The following is a 23,175-nucleotide window of genomic DNA, read 5'->3' as shown; positions in this document are numbered from 1 at the left end:
TTAAATAATTAAAGTCATGGAAGAACTGTCTTAAACCAATTAAGAAATTAACTGCCAGAATAGAAAAATCTTTAAATGAAAGAAGAGCATTTATACAGAATGTAATCCAATTACAATTTCCATGGTATTCAGTGACACCTTCACACCTGCAAATGGCAGTGCTAACTTAAATACCCAACATGGCCATACCTAAATACTGCTTAGAGTACTAAACATTGCTCAAGCCCCCGAAAAAGCGAGTTAAGTGTGGAAAAAGAAGTCACCCCCTTTAGACCAACTAGTTCTGGAACAATGAAGTACTTGGCAAGCACATTTGGAACGGGCAATGTCCCCTGCACATTCTCAAGTACCCAGGAAATTACTTCAGAGTAGCTGAAAGAAGCACTGCTGAATAAAGCATAGTTAAGGCTTAAGTCTAGTGTACACCCCTTGACACCCAAAAATGGCCCTAGTCTCACCAAATACAATAGCCTATCAACTGGGGTTCTCTCTGAGTGGCAGACCTGGGCTGCATTTCCTGCAACCAAGGTCATTCCAACTCACAGGAGGTGAGCTGGGATTCTCTGATATATCTACCTTGTAATTACCATGGAATCATAGATTCATTTAGGTTGGAAAAGACCTCTTAGATCATCAAGTCCAACCATAAACCCAGCACAGCCAAATCCACCAGCAGACCACGTCCCCAAGCGCCATACCTGCACTTCTAGAGCTGATTTCCTGTCTATTATGGCTTCCTGGCTAAAAGGGGAAAACGAGGGGTACACTGGTACTCCTGACCCTAATTTTTCACAACATTTATGCATTTTACATTGTCAAGCCAATATGTAGAAAAATAGACATGTTCACTGAACAGACATCACCATGTCTGTGTGTATCCTTGTCTCACACATGCTCTTCCATCTGGGCACCCTAACTTCTGCGAAGCTCCCCAGTCAACTTGTGGGTTTTCTTGAACAACCTTTTGGCAGTCCAATGAACAAAATGCATAACTCCAGCTCAGTGAGTCACTCTGCAGTGATGAGACACCTAAAAATCTCTGGATCACACCCTCCATGCTTTGTTATGATTACAAAATCCAGATACATACTTTTCTAGTGACTGATACCACTCTTTATTTTTTTAACAATGATGTGTAGTAAGGAGTATGATGGTAAAAGTAAGCAACAGAGAGTGTCAGAGATATTTTTCTGCATTTTGATTTAAACACAGACTATAAAAATACTAATAACAACTCTTTTCCAAAGTAAGTTTTAGAATGTTTTGGACACAAAATATTTGAACATATAGTTGGTTGTTTACAAAACACAGTATATTTTCTACTCAGTTCTGCACATAATATCTAAAATACATAGGGTATTTCAAGGGGTTAGGCAGAAGGAAATTGGCAAGTTCATGCTACAAATATAAGCAGGGAGGAGGTGCCATTGCTACCTACATTCAAATGAGTTCAACAGGCAAGCTTCTTTCATAGCTGTTCAATCTTTTTGTGGCAATACTGTATTTGCCTTTCTATAACTTTCCCAACCCTAGAAGCTCTTTCCCCACACTTTACACTCAGGTGTATATCCACAGGGGACTCCTAGAATGCCTTTGCACTCACTTGTGTGACCACAAGAATGGGAATTTTCATCTAACTGTTCATTTGGTGGCAGAATGTTAAAGTGGAACTTGCTAGACTCCACCAGCCATATGTGCAGAAGCAAAGCAAATTGCTTTTGCAAAGCCAATTGCTGTAGTCAGATGCTTATAGGCCAGTTCCCTTCCTAAGGTACACTCTTAATGAACTGGAAATAATTTTATTCAGGTCAATGGATAAAAGGTAGTCCCAAACCTGTTAAGTGCTGATGCAGAACTACTTTTTCTCCAATATTTTTCTTTTTCAGCTGTAAGGAGAAACCATTCTCTAGCTCTGCCAAGTTATTCACATCTATTTCCTGAATCAGACAAATTTAAGATATGTAGTCTTTACAGTGTTGAGTAAATGATGAGTCACACCATTCTTTCCCACCATCCAGACCTTGGGAAAACTGGGAAGCTGCTTAAGACTATATGCCAACTTCATTTCATATGACCTCAGGCTAACTGCTATTATCCTCTACCCCTTGCAGCTCTTCTTGACAGAAGCAGCTGGCTGCTCCAGCCAATGTGCTACTGCACACTTGGTAAGGAGCACCCAAACTCCTGCTGAGTGTGGTTTGTGTGTTTCAGCTGAAACCAAGATGGATCTGATAAGCAAGAACTGTAAAGTGATAGAGAGTTTGCTTTGCAAATCAATGCAATTCAGGTATTTTGCAATTACATTCAGTAAACTACAAAAAAGTCTTTTTAATGTGTAAATTAACATATTTATTTTCAATCTCTATAATGGTACCATTGCAAAATATTTGGCTGTTCTAAAAACATAAGCTCTGGTTCTTTAAAAATGTAATCTGATCCATAATAAATTTTGTCCACTCTTTAATCTCACTTGACAATCAGGGATTCAGGCAGTTTCCATGCATCCTAAACTTGTCCTGGATGGCAGCCAGTTTGTTTAGTTCCCAAGTACTGGGAAGTGAAGTTACCAAGAGACAGGTAATTATACATGAATGTTGCCTCTGGAACTCGTGTTAAAAGTGTCTGAATAAATATTTACTGATAATAATCCATCAGGTGGCATTCTAGTTCAGTGAAAGAGTCAGGAGATTTAAAGGACAGAAGTATTTCAGCTGGAAGAAAGGATAAGAATTTAAAAACTTCTATAATTTGAAAGAAATCTTCCTATAAAATCAGAATCAGAGATTATCAGGATCTCCAAAGGTCCTGCACTTAGCAGTCTTTTTAGGACATGTGTACTGGCAAGAGAGATTTTCCCTTTCCACTTTTTGTAAAATTCCATAGTAAACATCCAGGATTGATACTGAAATTTTTCATCTTTCTGTCTATAGAGTGATAAAGGCCAATAATTTCTTGTCCTGTAAAAAAAGCACTGGGATCCAAATACATGCACAATCAAAATAGAAATTAGCAGACAACCAGACTTCAGTTGACTCAACAAAACCTCCCACAAACTTCAGAGGAAGTTGTCTTTTTTTTTCCGCTACTGGGAACTTACAGAATTCTAGCGTAGACCCAATGGCATTTTTAAGTAATTTAAAAGGGAAGGCAACATAAGATAAAATTATCTTTGCAGGGAGGAAAAGCTCCTCACACTATATGGAGGTGGATGATCTGTCTTCCTCAGGGAATGAAAATACAGTCTTTTGGATAAAATACTTAATTGAACATTTTTTTCTAAAGATCTATTTCAGAGGTCTTGCTTGTTTGCCAAATTCATGCAAAAAAAAATCCACTATATTAAATATTCTTTTGAATTATAATGAAAATATATACCAAGCAATCTTCTTTAATCTTAGACTTTTAAGCACCAGTAAAGGAAATAAGACTTGTTATAGAAATTCTGTACTGGATCTTTAATTCTTACCATCTGCTACAAATTTTATGTTGTTTGGGCTGGAAGAACTATTACATTGGCAAAATAAATTAAAATAAATAAAATAATCTAGAAAAGTGAAAACAGCTATTTTGATACTTGGCACACACCAGAACTCATGTACATGATGAAAATGTCCTCCTATATCATTCTTAGTATGAAGCAAAAAATGTTAAGTGGATTCTTAGTCTTTCATGCACAGAAACTTTGCTAGATAATAAACTGCATTAATTAATTAATTATTAATCTGAAGAATTTTCAGTTCATGCTCAAGCCTGTGGAAAGTAAACATCAGGGAAAAATACTTATAAAAATTAAAAAGAATTTGGGCACTTTTTTTTTTTCTTTCTTTTGAACCCTTTCATACTTTTTTAATATAAGCAGGGGATGATTTTCGAAATTTAAATTACCGAATTGTCAACTTGGTTTTAAACCAAAGACATTCTCAGAAAGCCACTGTTCTGTTTCTGGACTCAGAATTTTTTTGATAACATCCCTGATAGGCTGTATCTTTATGGAGATATAAATCCAGAACTAATTTCTCTGACCTGCTTGATATGAGACCTCGTTACAAAAGAGTAATTGGTGAACACAGACTGAAACTAGATGCCAGTATAGTCGAGACTGTGTTTCAAGCTCCTACCTTAACTGTTTTTATAATTACAAGCTTAGCTGTGATTAAAGAACACTGTTTGGAGCTCTTTGATATGCCATCACCAGTATAAGCTTTGACAGTGCTGATGGATGACAATTTTTCACATCAGTATTGTACTAAATATTGTAAGACTTTTCATTCCCAGACTTTTTATAGTTGCTGTCTACATTAGTGGTCTACAAGAACACTCAGAATAAGGTGGGGAAATAGAGTTTGTGTTAACGATATGGTTTTTATCATGATAAAGATCATGGGATCCAGCCCCAGAAGCTTTCCTCAGTCCCTCTCTCACTGAGAAGGTCTCATGACCAACATGTGCAAATGTGGTCCTCTGCAGTCCATTCAGAATGACTTTGGCATCATCTGCTACTCAAGGCAAATGATATTACTAACCTGAATTCCAACATACAGGGACAGGTCTAGCCAGTCCCCCTTGACAGACATTCACAAGATTGGTATTCTTGGAGCATAAATCTCTTCAGTAACTTTATCTGCCCCACGCCACAGCTGGTATCAGTTTTCAAAGACACTGTGGGCTTCAGGTAACCCCTGGGATACATAGGGTTCAGATTCCATTTCTTTGTATCCCACTCCTTTGATAAGATAGCTTGTATTTTTAACAGAACTGGATAAAAAGAAATAGAAAGAGTGAAGTGGGATTGGAGGGAATATTCACAAAATCATTCAGGTGGGAAAATACCTCTAAGATCAAGTCCAACTGTTAACTGAGCATTGCCACCATTAAATCATGTCTCAAAGCATCACATCTATACATCTTTAAAATACCTCCAGGCCTGATAACTCAACTACTTCCCTGGGCAGCCTGTGCCAGTGCTTGGCCACCATTTTGGTGAAGAAATTTTTCCTAATGTCGAATCTAAACTCTCCATGGCACAACTTGAGGCCATTTCCTCTAGTTCTATTGCTCTGCTTGGGAGAAGAGAACAATTCTCACCTGGCTACGAACTCTTTTCAGGTCACTGTAGAGAGCTCATCGCTCTCCTGAGCTTCCTTTTCTCCAGGCAGAACAGGTGCCCAGCTCCCTCAGCTGTTTCTCTTAAGATTTGTGCTCCAGAGCCTTCACCAGCTCTGCTGCCCTTCTCTGGACATGCTCCAGCACCTCAGTGTCTTCCTTGTAGTGAGGTGTTCAGAACTGAACAGAGGATCTCAAGTGAATCTTGGGAAATTATCCCAGATCTTCTGTTCTGATGATAAAAGCCTGGTACTGTCCAGTGTAAGTGACAGTGGTTTGTAAATGACAGTGGCTTATATCAATGCATTCTCATGGAAAAACTGCTCCTTTGTTTGTGCATTCATAATCCCCTCTTCCCGGTGTGTTGTCTTTATGTACTTATAAAAATCAACCCTAACATTTGAGTCTTTGCTATGCATAATAAAAAAGTCCATTTGACTTTCATTGCTTCATGACAAAAAAGCAACATAAACTTCCCCAAAATCTCATGGAAATAAACAAAATTTTCCCTCTTACCTCTTCTCAGATTACAAATTTTATTTATTTGCTTTCTACAGTACCTTAGCTTCACAGACTCTCTTCTCCAGAAAGTGTAAATACAGGATTGGCCTAACTCTTACTGAGTATTGTTACAACTGTCTCAATGGGTGCAGCACCCAACCAGGTGGTTGCTTCTGAAGTGAAGACAAACAAACCAACACTAAGTCAAGCAACCTTTCAATGGGATCTCTCCTCATTAGTCAGAGCAGTTTCTCCCATTGGTAAGTAACTGTTGACATAAAAAGTATACCCAATCTACTTTTCACAAAAGCTGGCTTCTTTGGATATATTCCAGACAGCAGCACCTGCATCAACTTAAAAGGTTTGAAACAGGAAATAAAAAGTTTTCACTTTGATCCCCCAAAAGCCCCAGTTGAGAACTTTCCAAATTATGATGTAACATGTATGGTGGTGAGGAAAGTGATTTTGTATTTTGTATCTGTGGTTTAACCCCAGAAGGCAACTAAGCACTATACAGCTGCTCATTCAGTCTTCCTCCCCAGTGGGATCTGGGAGAGAACTGGAAGAATAAAAGTGAGAAAACCCATAGGCTGAGATCAAGACAGTTTAAGGGGACATAAAAAGAAGAAAATAAGAATGGTAACAATAGTAACAAAACAATAGTGATATACAAAACTAGTGATGCACGATTCAAGCTCCCCGCCTGCTGAGCTGCCAGTTCCCAAGCAGCAGTGGCCCCCAGCCAGCTCTCCCCCATGTGCATGGTGAGTATGATGCCACAGGCCATGGAATATCCCTCTGGCCAGCTTGGGTCACCTGCCCTGGCCACGTCCCCTCCAGATTCTGTGCCTCTCCAGCCTTCTCACTGGCAGGGCATGACAAGCTGAGAAGTCTTTGACTTCGGGCAAGCTCTACTTAACAACTAAAAATCTCAGCATGTCATCAGCATTATTCTCATGCTAAATCCAAAACACAACACTATACCAGCTATTAGGAAGAAAATTACCTCCATCCCTGCTCAAATCAGGACAAAGAGATTTAAAAAAATAAAACAATGAACCAATCAGTTCGCCAGGCCTGTGGTGAAAGTTTCAACACCAACTACAACACTGATGAAAGAAGGTCATTCTGCTCTACAGCTGTGTTAAATCTTGGATCTCTTGGGAAATAAATAACAGATATTTTAGGTTTCCTTCTATCATCAGTAGTAACATCTAAAATTTTAAACATAAGTAATAAAAACCGTTATTTATCCTTTCAGAATTCAAAAGATGCTTTTATAAACATTATTTTAAACCTAAATCATTACCTTGGGGCATGTATAAAGGATGAAAAGTATTTTGAACATATTGATCTCCAGTAGCATGAGGGAGTGCCATTACACAACTCAGCTGCAGAAATGGGGCAAGGTAATGGTCTTCCATAGTGAAGCCTGCGTTTCTGCTCCTTCTCACTATTTTTCATCACAAAATTTACTTTATCCCACATAATGTCTATTAATGATGTGTCATTCATGATTTAGAAACATGATTTTACAGATTAAATGCTATGTTTTTCAAGCACCTTGTACACTGTGCCATAAGAGAATGAATGAGGAAAATTCAACAAAATAGAGCTTGTTTGCCAGAAACAGTTTGAGATTTAAATAAAATACATAATCCTTTCCACATTATGTTCTGTCTGTTTCAAACAAAACATGTTGTTAGTCAATGAGGTCAGCTTCTGCTCCCATAAACCGCCCCTGTGGACATTTTAGCAATTATCCATAGTCAATTTTTACAAAAACTGCCAAAGGTTTTGGTAAATACTTTGGTAGGGGAAAAGATTAAAAGTATTTACAGGCAAGCCGCTTAAGAGTCAGCATACTAAAAAACCAAAAAAGTGAAAAATGAAACCTGCATCTCCTGTCCTTGATGCTAAATTTTCATCTTCCTTCATCAAGAGATACAAGAAAACCTCTGAGGACTTTCAACATGTTGAACATCTTTGTCCCAGCAAAAATTCTGTTCTTTGTACAGAGCATTTCTTGGTACACTAGTTAACTGACCATTAGCCAGCATAATGTCTGTCAAGGTATTTCCCTGGGAAATGTGTAAGTTTGGACCTCACCATTCAAAAACTTGGAGCCCATGATTCCATATTTGTCAATAACCAAACAAAGTTTCATTGAGCTGATCATAAAAACACTGCTAGGCTTCCACTTCCCCTAAAACTATACATTTCTGAAGTTTCATTAGATCTTGAGTATGTACTTCTTATCAGTTTACCTGAGAAACTGAGCTGCACATACTAGTAGTGCTCCAAGAAATGCCTGTGAGATTCATACAAGTTTATCTTAGCTGTTTCCAAATAACATAGAGTAAGACAAAATCAGGTTTAAAACACTTTCTACCAGGGAAAAAAGCCTCACAAAATGCCATAACTTTTTCCAGAGCCTGATTTCAACTCAGTTCCCTCATATGTCAGACAGCATTTTATTTCCTACATAATTTGAATTGCGTGTCTTCCTATACATATATAAAACCAAAGTGAATAATTTAGCTTTAAGGTAATGATCTGTAAAAGGATACATTACATTTACACTGTTATTAGAATATAAGTACATTAATAATGGATCTATGTTTTTTTGTGAAAAGAATATTTATCCAAAGCAATAGACAAATGAATGAGATTATTCTCAAATGCCTTGAAGCCTGTGAGACTGCAGACAAATCAGGTAAGAGACACATCAAATTAAAAACTAATCTTCAAAACATTTAAGTATGCTTGCAAGACAACGTAAGCACTGGGCAGCCAATAAGCCATTTACCTCAGCAAGCTGGAATTACAAACACATTATGCCTTGTCTTAAAGTAATTACATTAGTATATTAGTAAGAAAAGTCAACTATATTTTTTTCAGGTTTTTGATCTAAACCAAAAGCATTTTCATATGCCAAAAATATTGGCACATGAAAAAGAGTTGTTATTATTATTCTAACTGCATATTTTTACAGTAGAAAACAAGCGTAAATTCCTTTTTCAAGATGTACTAAAATGCATCATGCCATTGTTAATTCTATAAATTCTGTCTGAAATTATTTCCTGAGGCATATGTTGCTGGTTTTTTTTAAGAAAGCAGATTGTCAGAATGGCCATTTTAAGAATTTCAACACATGTGTAACATTTTTCCAGGAAAACATAAGTTTAAGGTAGCAAAAATGGGGTGAGACTGATCAAAATGCTTCCTTTAACACAAAAATCCAGCAAGTGCATTACTGCATCAGAAACTCAAGCATACTTTTAATTCCTATGCACCTCTAAAAGTGGACACATTTTTAAAGTGTTTTTTCCTGCTAACACGGAAGTGCTGTACAAGAGTATATTTCGGGGATGGTGCACGGAAACTCCACTGGTTTCCAATGGCTAGAGCTGTGCAACAAGTTTAAAATTTTGACTTCTCACCATTGATAGTCACATGGTAAAAGAACAATCTTTCAGTATAAACATCTCAGCTGTCATTACTTTCCCATGTAATTGAAGTTCAGCTACAATATATCTTAAAAGTGTTTTCCTTTCCTCTAAGCTAAAGGCTGAATTGTTACAGATGGTAATTTTGGCAGATGGTTGTGTATGAAACTGAGTTTATAATTAGGCCAAACCTGACTTGTACAATTAAGGCAATGAAGATTTGAAAAATAAGAAGTGTCAGATCAGTACATGATTAGTCTGGTGCCCACGGAAAACTGAAGAAACCTGGTAATTCAGATTTACAGAATGCACTGCCTATATAAAAATTTCTTCTGAGCTGCATGAATTAGAAGATGAGAAACATTTCATGCACAGAGTGTAAACTGAAATAACCATGGCATTTTACTTACTTAAGTGTATAATCCCTTTTTCTTCAGTCAAGGAGGCTAATGAGATGGTCTGAAGCCATCTAACAGCTCCCTGCTGCTGAGAGCTGAGGGCTCCTCCTCTGCAGCTTCCCTCCCCCTGACATTCACCCGACCCCTAAGCAAGCCAGTAAATTCAGCCAGTGACGAGCCAATTCAGCTGAGAGACAAAAAGTAATCCCTGAGGAATGAGTGGAGGAGGAGATGAGATGTGCAAGGATGAGAAGACTAGGACTACCCCTTTCTGGATGTGACCTCTTGGGCTTGCTCTAACATATATCAAGCTGCATTTCAAGCCATATTATATCTAGTGTCAAAAACCTTTCCAGAGTGGTAATTTTGTGTTAAGGCGGCATTGCCAGTTTTAGCCTCTTCTGTTAAATATTTATTTATTCTTATATCAAGAAAGGAACAGTAATGTCCAGCAATCCTTCTCTCTACTACGTTCTGCATATCATTCAGTAGTTTCTTGCAATCAACTTTCAGTCTCTCATCATATGCAAATTGCTCCCTTATAATGCTTTTGCCTATTTTAAGATCCCTATTTCTGTTATGCTCTTTTTTTCAATGGGAAAAACCAGAACTTTTTTTGGGATGGCTGATGAACACTATCATAAAAGCACTCCACTTTCGAATTTCTCTTTCTGCTCCTACTGCATCCCAATATGCTGTCTGATTTGTTCTACTATGGGCACAATATAGGGATTTTCCATTCATTTTCCTGACCAAGCATTGCTACAAGAACATAAATAAGAGCTTGGAAGTACCTTTCAGAAGTAATTGAAATGGCCTTTATTAATTCAGTTACTATTAGTTCAAAACATTCCTTCCAAAATGCATCCCCCTTGCTCTCCAACACAACAAACTCCACTTGCCATCACGCCATCTGTTCTCCCATCTCCTCTAAACCTTTACAAAGTTCCTCAGAATCTCTTTTAGTTTCAATTAACCTGAGTAATTTATGTAGCTTGCACATGTTGTCATCAATCTGTGAACCCTATTACAAGATTGAACTATATGAGGTTACTGACAATTAGAGAACATTACCTTTTAGGTTTTTGCCATGTTACAAATTAATGACTTGTTCCTACACTTTGCTTTCTGTCCTAATTAATTTTTTTCCCCTTAAACTGTTAAGATAAGAGGGATACACTGTGGGGCTACTTAAGTTTTTTATTAGGTCTTTATTTCTTAAGAATCTAAATAAGTAATTTCCATTTTTCCTCCTTGTTCATCCATTTTGAAACACAAATATATTTCATGCATTGAATGCATTTCTTTTACAGGAACTGGGCTTTTCTATTCCTTTCATTGAACACTATTAATACAGAGTTCCCATCTGCCTTCTACCAAGCAAATTAAATACAGCAAGAGCTGCTAGCAATGCAACAATAGAGGCAAGCTGGTAAGAAAAATTCTTTTCAACTCTGGACATATTCATTAATTCGACAGACAAGAATTAAGAGTTAATGTGTTAAGAGGTACTATACATTCAAGAAAATTAAAAACCACCATGTTCACCAAATCTATGAAGTTATAATCACTTCGTCATTACCTTAAAATTAACCCAACTTACAATTTATATCCTGCCCTTATCTTTACATCTGTTCACACAAACTGTATTTTTAATATTCTGGTGGTTTGTGGGTGGGTTTAGAGTTTTTTTTTGTTTGTTTGGTGGGGTTTTTTGTTGTTTTTATTTTTGTTGTTATTGTTTTCTTGTTTGTTTTTGATTTTGATTGGGATTTGTATAGACTAACAACAAGAAACTCCATCAAAGTGTTTCTCATATTTCAGTGTTTCCCCACAATTCTGCTATGTGTCCAGGAAGAACAGGCACATTACTATGATATATACCAACATGCAAGTGCTCTCAGCTTGCAGTTAAGAGACACAGCATAAATCCCAGCTAACTTCGTCATCACAGAATTGTGACTACAGAATTAATATGAATGTCATTCACATGGTATCTTGATGTTTTTGTTTGAGTTATGCTAACTAGAGAGAACTGTAAATATCTATTCTTAAACCTGAAGCTCTCCTTGTGGCTTTCCTTAAAAAAAAAAAAAAAACACAGAAATTGTGGGGTAAGCATTCCAAAAAGAAGTTAAATCATTCAGCTTACACTATGGAAACACACACATAACTGGACAGAAAAAAATCTGAGAAAAAAAGCTCCCCAAGTCTGTACAATTTTGAAAAAATATAAATGCCTATTAGATACAAATGCCCATGAAACATGACTCTTACACCAGTAACACAGTATTATGAATTTAGTTAAATAACTGAGATTAAATATTAGCTATTCTCACAGCATCTGCAACAATACAACAAAACACAACACTTTGAAAAAACAGTTCTTTTACCTTTACTTTTACTCATTAAAAATGGAATTGTAAATCATGTGTAGTGTGATACAGAGCTTTACATTTGCTCAAAAGTATTCATGTGAATTAGAAAGAATGGCAAGTGTCAGTAGGGAAATTATTCTGGTACAGGTTCAATAGCATCTTTGTTACAGATGTGCTGATAGAAAACTCATACAAATATTGACACAATATAATGTGGTTTCTTGGATTCTTTTTACACCTAGGATCATTCTTATTAAAGAAGACACATTAATTTGCCTAGTCTATTATGAAATTTCTTTGGCTTCCATAATTAATCTCACAGAAAATATAACCCATTTTTGAGAAGATTAGTGTAAATATCTCCAGAGCATTTACTTTTCAATGTCTGCACTCTAAAATTCCAGTGACTAGTTATGCATTCTCATAATCGATAATTTTTAGCAAGCTTACTTGAGTGACACTTATCAATTCTTACAGGAGAAAAAATCTTCCCAGTTTTACAGGAATTGCACCATTTACTTTGAAATAAGTAATGGAGTATGTATGTTAAGAAGACGACTCCTTCATAGTGAATAAATGCAAAAAGAACATGATTGTTTGACAAATAGCACTTTGAACAGGTACTAATTCAACAGTAACTGAAATAGTGTTCTTGGATGGAATTGACTTGTTTCAATAGAAATGAACCAGATTTTAGTAGGCTAAAAGGAGATTAACTTCACATATGTCTCAGGCCATTTGCAAATGTCAACAACATTCTGTTACAGTGGGAAATGACCAACAGTACTGTAGAGAATCTGACCATTACTGGCAAATGTTTAGCTGATCTCTAAAACCTGCATGTGAGAAGAGATTTATTTTTTTTTTATGCACTGAATGAGAAGATAGAAATTCACTTCAATTATTTAAAGAACTTATTAGTCCAGAACTTTTTAAAAGTAAAATGAAAGCAGCAAATCAGGTATTTCTCACTTGGTTAGGTGACAGAGCTGAGACACACAGGGGAAGGCAATACCAAATACTTCTAAAAGGATTTCCTTTGGTCTCAATACATATCTGACCATTAAAAGAAAAACCAAACAAACAAAAAAAAGCAAGAATTTCTTAATGTATTAAGAAAACTACTGACTTTACAGAGAAAAAAAAGTATTGTCACTTCTAGAAATGGCAGAGCAGTATTTCAGAGGACTCTTCCTAACTGTAATAATAGCTTGTAAGAATTGTAAAACAAAAAAACCAATATATTCCACGGAACAATGGATTCATTCTAATCCTGTCCAAAGAGACTTTGTTTCCACAGATGATACAAAATACAGTGACAACAGGTTATTCAGAGGACTAATATTTGAAGTGGGCTCCAAAAGGTAATGGGAAATAAAAATGCCAGAAAAAATATAGAGAACATACACTGGAGATGAAGCTTAAGGCGTATGTGAGCAAACAAGATGCTGATAGACACACCTTCAGTACTGTGGATACTGGAAGAGCAGAAGTTCTGTTGGCAGAGGTGAGGACACCAACTTAAACACAGTAGATGGTGGGAAAGCTGCACAAAGAAATGAAGGTATTTTCTGTCTTGAGGGGAAGAGGCGATAAACTTGCTGACATTTTCAGATGTGGCCTTGAGCTATAAGGATAAGAAAAAAAATTCCAGAAGAAAATGGATGGAGTACTATGAACACCATCCGACTTGAGATTGGAGTCAATTTTTAAAAATAGCAAGTTTTTCATTGATTTTAGCAGCCTGAAACACTGGCTAGTATTCCACTATTAATGGAACAAACACTGAATAAATACATCTAAACAGTTTGGAACAGACTACAATTATGGCCAGAAGTTTTAGATAGTGCATGGCCAACCTAGGGCACATTCTTTGTCAGGGATTATAAAACAGAAGATCAAAGCACCTTCAGTGACAGTAATGAAATTTATAGTTTATAAGAAAGGTAAGGTTTGCATTTCCTAGAAAATAAAGCAACATCCATCAGAATCATTTAAACTGGTGTCAAATACAGCACTGGTAGTTTTTGCTGTTAGAACAGAAATGCAATGCACACATTGCTGAAGCACAGTAACTTGAAAAAGACACCAATTATGAATACTGGAGATACATTTTTCCCCTCCTTTTTAAAATAACCACCAAAAAGCTCTGTTTATTCAGGAACATGTTTTTTAATCCAAACGAAAGAGGGTGCCAAGCACTGTTATACAAGCTTCCTAAATTCATTTGGCTGACTAATGCTCCTATTCCTGCATGCTTCAAAGTAGTAAAAGAAAAACAAATCTCAGGAAGAACTGACATTCAGATCTGTATCAGCTTAAAGACATAATGCATAATATTGTCTGCTTGCTATTTAATGCAGAAGACAAATTTTGCTGAGTTCACTTAATAATGAGCAAATGAAGGGTGGAAATTAGAGGGTTGGAACTTAGGACTTTTTTACAATAGACTATTAGCATGTTTAAATTTCAACCTCCCTAAATTTCTAAGCACTTCTTTTCATTTAGTGAATTATTTTGCATATATACAGCATATTATTAATTTAAATGTATCATGCCTGACTCCTTAGTGTCTTACTTCAGTTAGACCACAAAAGCCAGCACCTTGGTATCATACTCCCATTTTATACAATTATGAAATCTCTCTAAAGAGACAGGAATTTTTTTGGACCAACATGAAATGGTGGAAGAAATTTTCCTACACACTTTAAACCCTCCACATTACAGGCACTTTATAACATCAAACATTATATAGTATTTTATATCAGTATTGTACACTAATATAATATTTAAAGTTTAAATATATTAATTTCTTTTAAATGAAATTTTTATATCTGTGTATTACACCACATTTTCAGAATGTGTTATATACACATCATCAAGTTCATTCTTTTGTCCTGGAACAAGTCTTACAAAAAGAGCTGCTGTATGCTTTGCACAGAGTTCATTTTGTGTTTTAGCAGAGATAGATTGCCAGGACATGCACAACTTGGTTTTACAGTCTGACTTATACTGCCAGAATAACTTTTTTCCAAAAGTAATTAAGAGGTCATGTGTTACTAAACAGACCAAAGAATCTATCCAGTAATGATGTATCATGCTGCAAACATAAAAGGAAGACATACCTTGGTCTGCTGCTACGAAGCAAGCATAAGCTCATGAGAAAAGTTACAAAACAGTGTGATTCATTTAGGAGGAAAGACACTGGAAGGTCATCAGTACAAGTCATCCTGACTACATCAACTACAGAGATTCCAGCCATAGCAAATGCAGAATACAGGTCCACAGTAAATACACTGCATACACTTCACATATCTCTAAAGCTGTATTTATGGTGCTTCTAAAAACTTCTCAAAGTATATCTAAAGAATAGATGACAGAGCTAATTGGACTAAATTTATTCTTGGTTTTAACTGTCAGTGAACTGATGTTCCTGGAGCTGATGGCAGCAGAACAAATGAAAGGCAGAAGGCCTGCTAAATAAGACACTGGGTAAGGGATTATCATCACTAAGACATTTAAGGTGACTGAAGCCAGGTTCAGTCACGTGGGATTGGCCAAGCTACAAGAACAGATATGACAGACAGACTGATATTTTCAGACTCTGACTTGAAAATGCTTAAATCTTTCTGAATGGAGGTTCGAGGGTGGCATGATTCACAATCTGTGAATTAGGTGTTGAGGTCTGAAATACAGTCTCCCCCACATTCTTAGCTCATGTGTAAGCCACCCTCAAGATTGAACAAATAAACCTTCAACAGAACAGCTTCAACAAGATAAACTAGATAGTCAGAGGCTTCCCAGAGACTTAGGATGCTACCCAAGAAAATATGTGAATGTGTGTCTGTCTCACTCTAGTGCGTATGCTCACGTAAATTTTTCTAGATTAGCTTTTCAGTCTGGATTGAATCAAAGTTGTTCACAAACTCAGAGTTAATTGCTATAGACCATGCATGCTTCCTTTTGTGACAGCCCAGACTAAACCTGCATACTTTGCAGAGCATCAGTCTAAGCTGAAGAATGTAGCCCACCGCCTGGCCCAGCTCCAAGGCTGCCAGGACACAACACCTCTCTCTGACTTCCCAGCTCTGCTGCCTAAAAACCAGTGAGAATCCAGTGAAGGTAGAAGAAGACTGAAATAGCCAGCTGGACTCCTAGAAGTTCTTCACTGGAACATTAACAAGTACATGTCAATGACTGTCATACAGGTGGGAGAAAGGGTGGCTCTTGTGGCTTGGGCTAAATATGATCTTGAGGGTCCTAAACTCAATTTTCTCCATTGAGTAGGTTTTGCAGCAAAAGTGAAGAAAAACAAAAATAACCAAGTGTTCTTTAGCAGCAATGAAAGTTTAGAGCTGGGAGGTAAGTGAAAGGCTTGAGAGATCCTTCCAGGAGCACTGACCACCGTGAAGCAGCAGTTAGCTATTGGCCCTGCAATAAAGGAGCTTGCACTCAGTCCCCCAAGCCTGCAGCACATGGTCTCACTTTTACTGTTGCTTCAAGTGGTGATGAAATAGCTCGAAGATCAGCATTTACCTCCCCACTTTGCAAAACAGTGTGCTCCACAGTATGGCTGCACAGCAGTGAGAACCATAAGGGACTTCTTCAGGCAATACCTGCAGTGGTATCTTGCTGATGCTACACCTGATGTTATTTCCACCTGGCACAAAAAATTAGCTCTGCTCCACACAGCAACAATAATGGAAAAACACATATAGAGCAGAAAATTCCTAATGAGATTTAAAATCATTACTGTATTCATCTACCTTATATAATTTAAACCTGGTTTAAACAGAAACAGCAACCAATCATTCACCCAGAGGTTATTAGATAAGTGTAGGAAATCAGATGACAATTATTTTCTACACTAATATGATCCAAAGTGTTCATAAATCTGACCTCCTAAACTGGCCTTTATTCAGACATACAGTAGAATTAATGTCTTCATTATCATACTATCAATGACCTCTGATACTGTACATGCTACCAGCTTTAATAAAATAAAATACTTAACACCATTTTTTTTTCTCATACTTTCATTCACATACTAATAGATGTCTGATACTATTTACATTTGTCAATTAGTAAAACCATCCAGCAAAGAAGCCTGTGTTTCATGTGCCCCCTGCAGCCAGTTATTTCAGCATCGGTAATATTTACGAAAAGTCAGTTTTGCAGGTTTACATATGACTGGGTTGGCAATACAAACATGGGCCAAACAACACAATTAAAAGAGAAGTGCTACTGCTTGCCACTCACCTTACATTCATCCATCTCCTTTTCCCACAAACACATGGAGAAAAACACAACCAACAAAAAACAAGCGGGTTTACAGTGTGTTTAAAAGGCTGACTAATCTCAGGTTTGGCACACCAAAGACCAGGGCGAGAACAAGCACTTTCGTTTTCATGTCAGCTCCCACAACACTCAAATGGAATTGCGTAGGGAGATTTTTCCTTCCTTTGCTTCTAATAAATGGGTGTTGTGTTTACATGCCGCATACTGAGCATTGCCCATCCGAAGCCAAGGGCTGCATCTTGCCAACTCTTAACTTTCGTACAATATGGTGATTGCATGAGCCAGCATACCATTAAATCGCATAACAAAACTTGGAGAATGGCACTGTCAGCTTGCAGAGCCGTACCTGAAGGACTGACATGCAGCGCATAAAGGGAAAAAACAGATTTCAGTGCAATGGCAAAACTGGGTCAGGAGAAGACTGGGTTACTGGCCTCACTTTAAACGACAAAGCCACGTGCTGAATAGTTCACAGAGATAAGAACTTGCAGGTGCATAATAAAAGCAGTTGAAGAAAAGAAATCAATAAAAATATCACTAAACAGTCCTTACAAAATGCTCCTCCACCCCTGAATCTTTCAAGGTCATCTGCTGTTTATTCTCCATACCACTCTTTATTCCAGGATGTTCCTTCCAGCTGCAGTACTTGCAAACTGGATTCCCTTGAACAGAGTCAAAACCAGGGGAACAGAGACCTTAGTCCATAGCCTAATATGAATTGCACAGCATCTTTCTGGCTACAGCAAATTCTCTTTTCCTATTTAATGAGCAGCAGATCTATACCTGCCATGAGCTCCAAATATCTTCCAGTTCCTAGTGTTCATTTTTTTGCAGAATGAGCAAGAAAGACTGATGATCAGAAGTCACTATTTCACCTAAAATCAAGCTCACACCAAGGTATCAGATATCTGATTTGCATTTCTGATTTAGCCTGCTGACAGGAGACTAGAAGTGCCAATTTAAGTACTAACTCTTTTTCCAGGTACCGATCCACAATAATTTCTACAGAGGCTTCCACTTTAGTGACCCAAACATACAGACAGGACAACCTAAGATGGTAATTTAACTGCCAACAATAAAGCACACGATCAGAGGCAGAAAGCTCTGCTGAAATCTAAGACACTTTCAATACTGAGGTTTCTAAGAGGATGTGCATCTAACTTACTGCAGGAGATCAAGTGCCTGAACCATGTATCTGTGATACCTTATCAGCCTTCAGAGCTACCCTACAGGTGACCCCTCTTTGCAACATATTTCTTAGTAACTTAATCCTATTTAGGTTGTCTTCAAATCACACAAAGAGCAAGCTAATCAGAAAACTGCTACATGTTTTTGCAAGATCATATCACACTGGCATCACTAACCCTGTTTTATTCAAATTGTAAAAGGCTGTCCAGACATCAGTGACATTTTATTTGTTGTCATATTATCATGCAAAAGGACATAAACTCACTTCTGATAATAGTTTTAATTACTAAGTACTTAAGCCTACAAATCCTCTCATCCAAGTAATCCTTCAATAAGATTAATTCATGGAAATAGCCTCATTGAAAAAGGATTTGTATGACTGAACCCTAAATGCTTAATCACTTCTTTAAGGAAATCATGACTTATAAAGAAAAATCCAGGTGTTGGTATGTTTAAAACAGGGGGGTTATGTGTCCATCAAAGCACGGAGTTTCATAAACATCACTTCTAGGACTGACACTGTTGGGGAATGTGCTCCTGCAGTTCCTGTGGTTTCTCAGGTTAAGACTGATTTAAACAAACGGACCAACTTGCTCACATTGAGTCTAGTGCTCAACAGGACTCTTCTTTCAGCACTTTTGTTGTGCTGATGTATGACTCAGCTACTCCTTCAGCTGCACTACTTATATATTATCACTGTGCAACATCACCTCAAAGATCAAAATCCCTGATTTATTTTAAACAATATCCAGGCATAACCAAGTGTTTGCAAGGCTCAGCAAGTGTGTGGTTCTTGCTTTCTGTACTATGTCTATTGCAGAATATTTTATTGTGAGAAATATTAACCTTTTTCCCAGTTTTCTGATCTTGTTCTTTCCATTATGACAGTTACCAGTCTAGACAGTGACTGAAGTAGCCACAGAGAGCATATAGATTAAGATGTACTTTATAATGTGTTGAGTGCCCTCATGGGCTAAAGCTCTCTTCCTTGTACCCCCTTCACTTGCTCGCTCTCTTTGCGCAGGGTCTTCATGGTATTGATGGCAAGTCTTCTTGAAGTATGTCCTGCTCTGATCCCCTTGGAATGATTAATGGTTTGGTATCACATTTGTTTGCTACTCCTTCAAATGTAGGAAACAACCCCTTGGAGAACTAGGAGTCTGTCAGTGCCTCCAAAAAGCAGGAAGCGTAACTGCTTGAAGGCTGACAGATGCTTCACCACCATGACAAGAAGCTGCTCCACAGGCTGCAGCTTGTGAGCCCCTGAGTCAAGCCAAATGGTCCTGAATGCCAAGACTGCCTGTCTTTCTCAGTTTACTGGGAGAGATGGATTGTTCCTGCTTTGCTCTGAATTTGCAAAAGTAGTCCGTTGACTTTTATAAGTTTACAGTTCAAATGTAATAAAATGCTTCACTGCTTCCACTCATAAATCCTCATTCGTAAACACATAAACATGACTCTCAGACTTTAAGAGACCCTTCACAATTAATAATCTATTCAGTACATTTAAATAATTGTGTATACAGGATCTGAAACATCTTTGTTCAAGGTATCTATAGTAATCTAATGTGAATAACAGCAATGGATACACATTGCTAAAATTCAGAGCTGATAACTTAAGATAAAACCCCAGTGTACATCAGCATCATAAAAATTAAGTCTCCAAGTTTTAAGTCCTTAAACATGGGTACATTCTCCAGTGCTTCGGTCAGGTGAGATTTAAATATTTCAGAATGTGAGTATCTCTAATTCCTCTCATCTCTTGAAAAATTATTTAACTACCCAAAATACTTTGCTAAGATCTTTTTTAAAAATATGTTTTATGTCTTTTCCAGCGACTTCTGAAGTGTCTTCTCTGGTGCGTAGGTGACCCAGCAATTGCCAAGAAACAGACGAAGGCAAAAAGTATCTCGCTTCTAACGCAGCAATGTAGGAGGAGGGAAAAGCCCCCAGCGCAGAGGCAGCGGTGTGCGTGTCCATGCATTGTTCTCTCCCGGAGCAGTCCTGGCTCTCGCTGGGGTCTGCCCGGGTAGAGGGCATCGGCACCTTGCAAAGTCCAGCCTTTAACTTTCTCCCGTTAGAGTTTCCTTGAGCCACTTCTTGTTACAATTTTCCACTCATGTCTGTCCCTTGCCTCCTTCTAAAAAACGCACAGCGCAGTGACTGAAATCTCTACAGAACCTGCAGAGATACTGGCAAGGGCCCCCGCAGCGGCACTGAGCGGCACTTCCCGGCGGGATGCGGGAGGGCGAAGGGCGAAATGCCGGGGTTCCCACAGCACCCGCCCGCGCCGCACGCTGGAGCGGCGTGGGGGAGACACCGGGAGCCGCAGACACTGCACTGCTGCCCCCCATTATTTCATGTTCTCGCACTCGCCAGGGAAACACAGACAACTGATTTACTACGGCAATTTTCCCCAGTGCCTTCCGAGATCTCCCAAGGCTCGGCCGCTGGTCCGGCCGTTTGCTGCAACTTTTCCACGGGCTGCGGAACGCCGAGAGCAAGACCGGGCGATATTATTTTTTCTCCCCCTCACCTCGCTCCCCCAGCCCGTTCCCCGGCGGCAGCGGCTCCCACCGCCGGCGGGTCCCCCCCGCCCGCCTCTCGGACAGCCCGGGAGCCGCCGCCCCCGCGGACGCGCACTGCCCGCCCGGCGGCTGCCCCGGCCCGCGCCCCCTCCGCGCCCGCGGCCCCGGCCCCGGCCCCGGTGCCGGCCCCGCTCCGCCGGGAGCCGCGGGGCAGCCCCGCCCGCGGGCAGGTGGGTACCCCGCCGCCGCCCGGCCGCACTCACTTGTGCCTTCTTCATAAGGAACGGCAGCGCTGCAGTCCAGCCCAGCCGGCCGAGTGCAAACTCCCTTCAGCGGAACTGTAGCTCCAGCATAATGCAGCAGCCGATAGTCCACGCATTGGGGTTGCCCACGGCGAGCCCCGCGCTGCCTCCGCCCGTCCCGCCGCCGCTCCGCGCGCCCCGCTGCGCCCCCTCCCACGGCCTGAGCGTCCGCGCTCACTGAAGCCACCGCCGGCCCCCGGCCAGGTCTTTTATATCTCCGATCTGCCTCCAACCGCGGCGGCGGCGGCAGCCCAGGCAGGACACGCCTTTCCCCTCCCTCCCGCCCTCCCGGAGGACCGGGAGCCCAGGCAGACCCTGCGGGGCGGGGGAAACCCGAGTTAACTCGGGGCAAGTTGGAGGCAGGAACAAGCCGAGCCTGCCCCTCGCCAGCGCCGGAGGGGAGCGGGGCCGCGGGCGGGCGGGGATGCGCAGGGGGTGTGGGCATGCGGGGCGGGGGGCGCCGGGTGCCGGCCCCGGGGCTGGGCGCTGAGGGCTCCTCCCGGCCGGTGCCGGGGCGTCCGCCGTGCCCGGACGGGCGATCCCAGCCGATCCCCCCGCGGGGAGCGGGGCGGGGGTCGCCGGCCCTGCCCGAGGGGGCTCTGGCAGCGTGCAGGGAAGCCGCCCGCCGCCGCGGCATTCGAGGTCGGCCGGGCTGCGGGCGCCGAGCCCAGTCCTTGGGTTGGGTCCCCCGGCCACGCTGGGGAAAAGGGGGGTGCCCCCCGGCTGAACCCGCCGGCCCGGGCCGCGGCGGGGAGGGCAGCGGGCTCGGAGGCTGGCGGCGCTCCCGAACGGTGCCCGGTGCTCCCGGCGCAGCAGCCGCCGCAGCGGCGCGCACGGCCGAGGTGGCAGCCCTGGGCTTGTCATTGCCATTCCAGGGCTGCTTTCCCATACTCGGTGAATGCAAGTTAAGCACTGGGATAAGCATTTCAGCTGGAGCTTAGAAACTCCTGTACCTGCTCCAGACACAGAAAAAATTGTTGAGCAGTGCCTCCTAACGCTTCTTCAAAGGTGATCCTGCGGGTCTTTTTACATGCTGTTACAATTTGCATCCCGTGTAAATAATGCATTAGTGTTGGGTGTGGAAAAGCGACTTTGACTTACTGTTTGGAGTCTTCTGGCCAATCCATCATAGCAGTAGCCACAGAATTTTAGTCCTCTTTAGAGAATGCAACTCCTAAGGTTAATACGAATTAAATTTTGGGTGTGAATAAAATGGAATGCAGAGCAGTTTATGGAACTGGTATCTCCTGAAACAGCCATACTAGGTGGAAGTTTAAAGAACATTAAAATGAAGGAAGAATAGTCTGACCCAGTCAATGGTCATTTCCTGAAGGAGATTAGAGTGTACAATAAGAGACTTCATTAGAAAGTCAGTCTAATATTCTTCTGGAATTAATGATAAGTTTTTGTAAAGACTTGATTTCTGCCAAAGTAAAGGTGAGCTGTTCAGGTACAGAAAGGTTTTGAAGTCATCCCCAACTTTGCTATATATTTGGATAAACATCTAATATAATTTTTCAGATAAAAATCTGATATAATTTTGCTTCTGCATCAAATCCAGGAAAATGGGTCAAAATTTTCTTTTACAGCATGACAATACTGATGGATTCATTCCCTTTCTGTAAGTTTTTTTTTGCATTTCATGATTATTACTGAGCTGAATTTGTCAGACTTTTATATGCATGTAGAAATAGTCTCTTCCTTTAAAGCAATAGGTAAGCAGTGAAAGGGAGGAAGCCTGTAACAACAAAAGAAATCAAGGACCTCAGTCACTGAAAGGGCGGTTTGTGTATCATCTAGCAGTGATCAACCAAATCACTTTCACTGTCTACACATTTAACTAAATAGAGCCAGGAAATTAAAATGTTATGGCATATTTTCTCCTTAGAACAGATGACCAGTTTAGTCTCCTGGGGAGAAGGCCTGGAAAGTGTGAAAGAGCAGTCTGTCACAGCAGTTACCAACCTTATGGAAAACGCTTCTGGTCTTTCTCTGTGTTGAACTCTATCACAGTTCACCATTAGTCATGA

The 23,175-nt window shown here is 40.0% G+C and overlaps 1 protein-coding gene across 1 annotated transcript in view; it reads right to left on the bottom strand.

Annotated features, from left to right (window-relative positions):
* The window catches only part of KITLG (KIT ligand), a 56,509-nt gene extending 35,259 nt beyond the window's left edge, over positions 1-21,250 (bottom strand). The window contains exon 1 of the mRNA XM_058022376.1: positions 21,107-21,250. Within this exon, the coding sequence (XP_057878359.1) occupies positions 21,107-21,121 (15 nt within the window). The 5' untranslated portion in view covers positions 21,122-21,250. The remainder of the gene's footprint in view (positions 1-21,106) is intronic.
* Between the last annotated feature and the right edge of the window lie 1,925 nt (positions 21,251-23,175).

The sequence above is a fragment of the Melospiza georgiana genome, chromosome 4, assembly GCF_028018845.1.
Source record: "Melospiza georgiana isolate bMelGeo1 chromosome 4, bMelGeo1.pri, whole genome shotgun sequence".
NCBI classification, from domain to species: Eukaryota; Metazoa; Chordata; class Aves; order Passeriformes; family Passerellidae; genus Melospiza; species Melospiza georgiana.
This window is presented reverse-complemented; position numbering and strand designations above follow the sequence as displayed.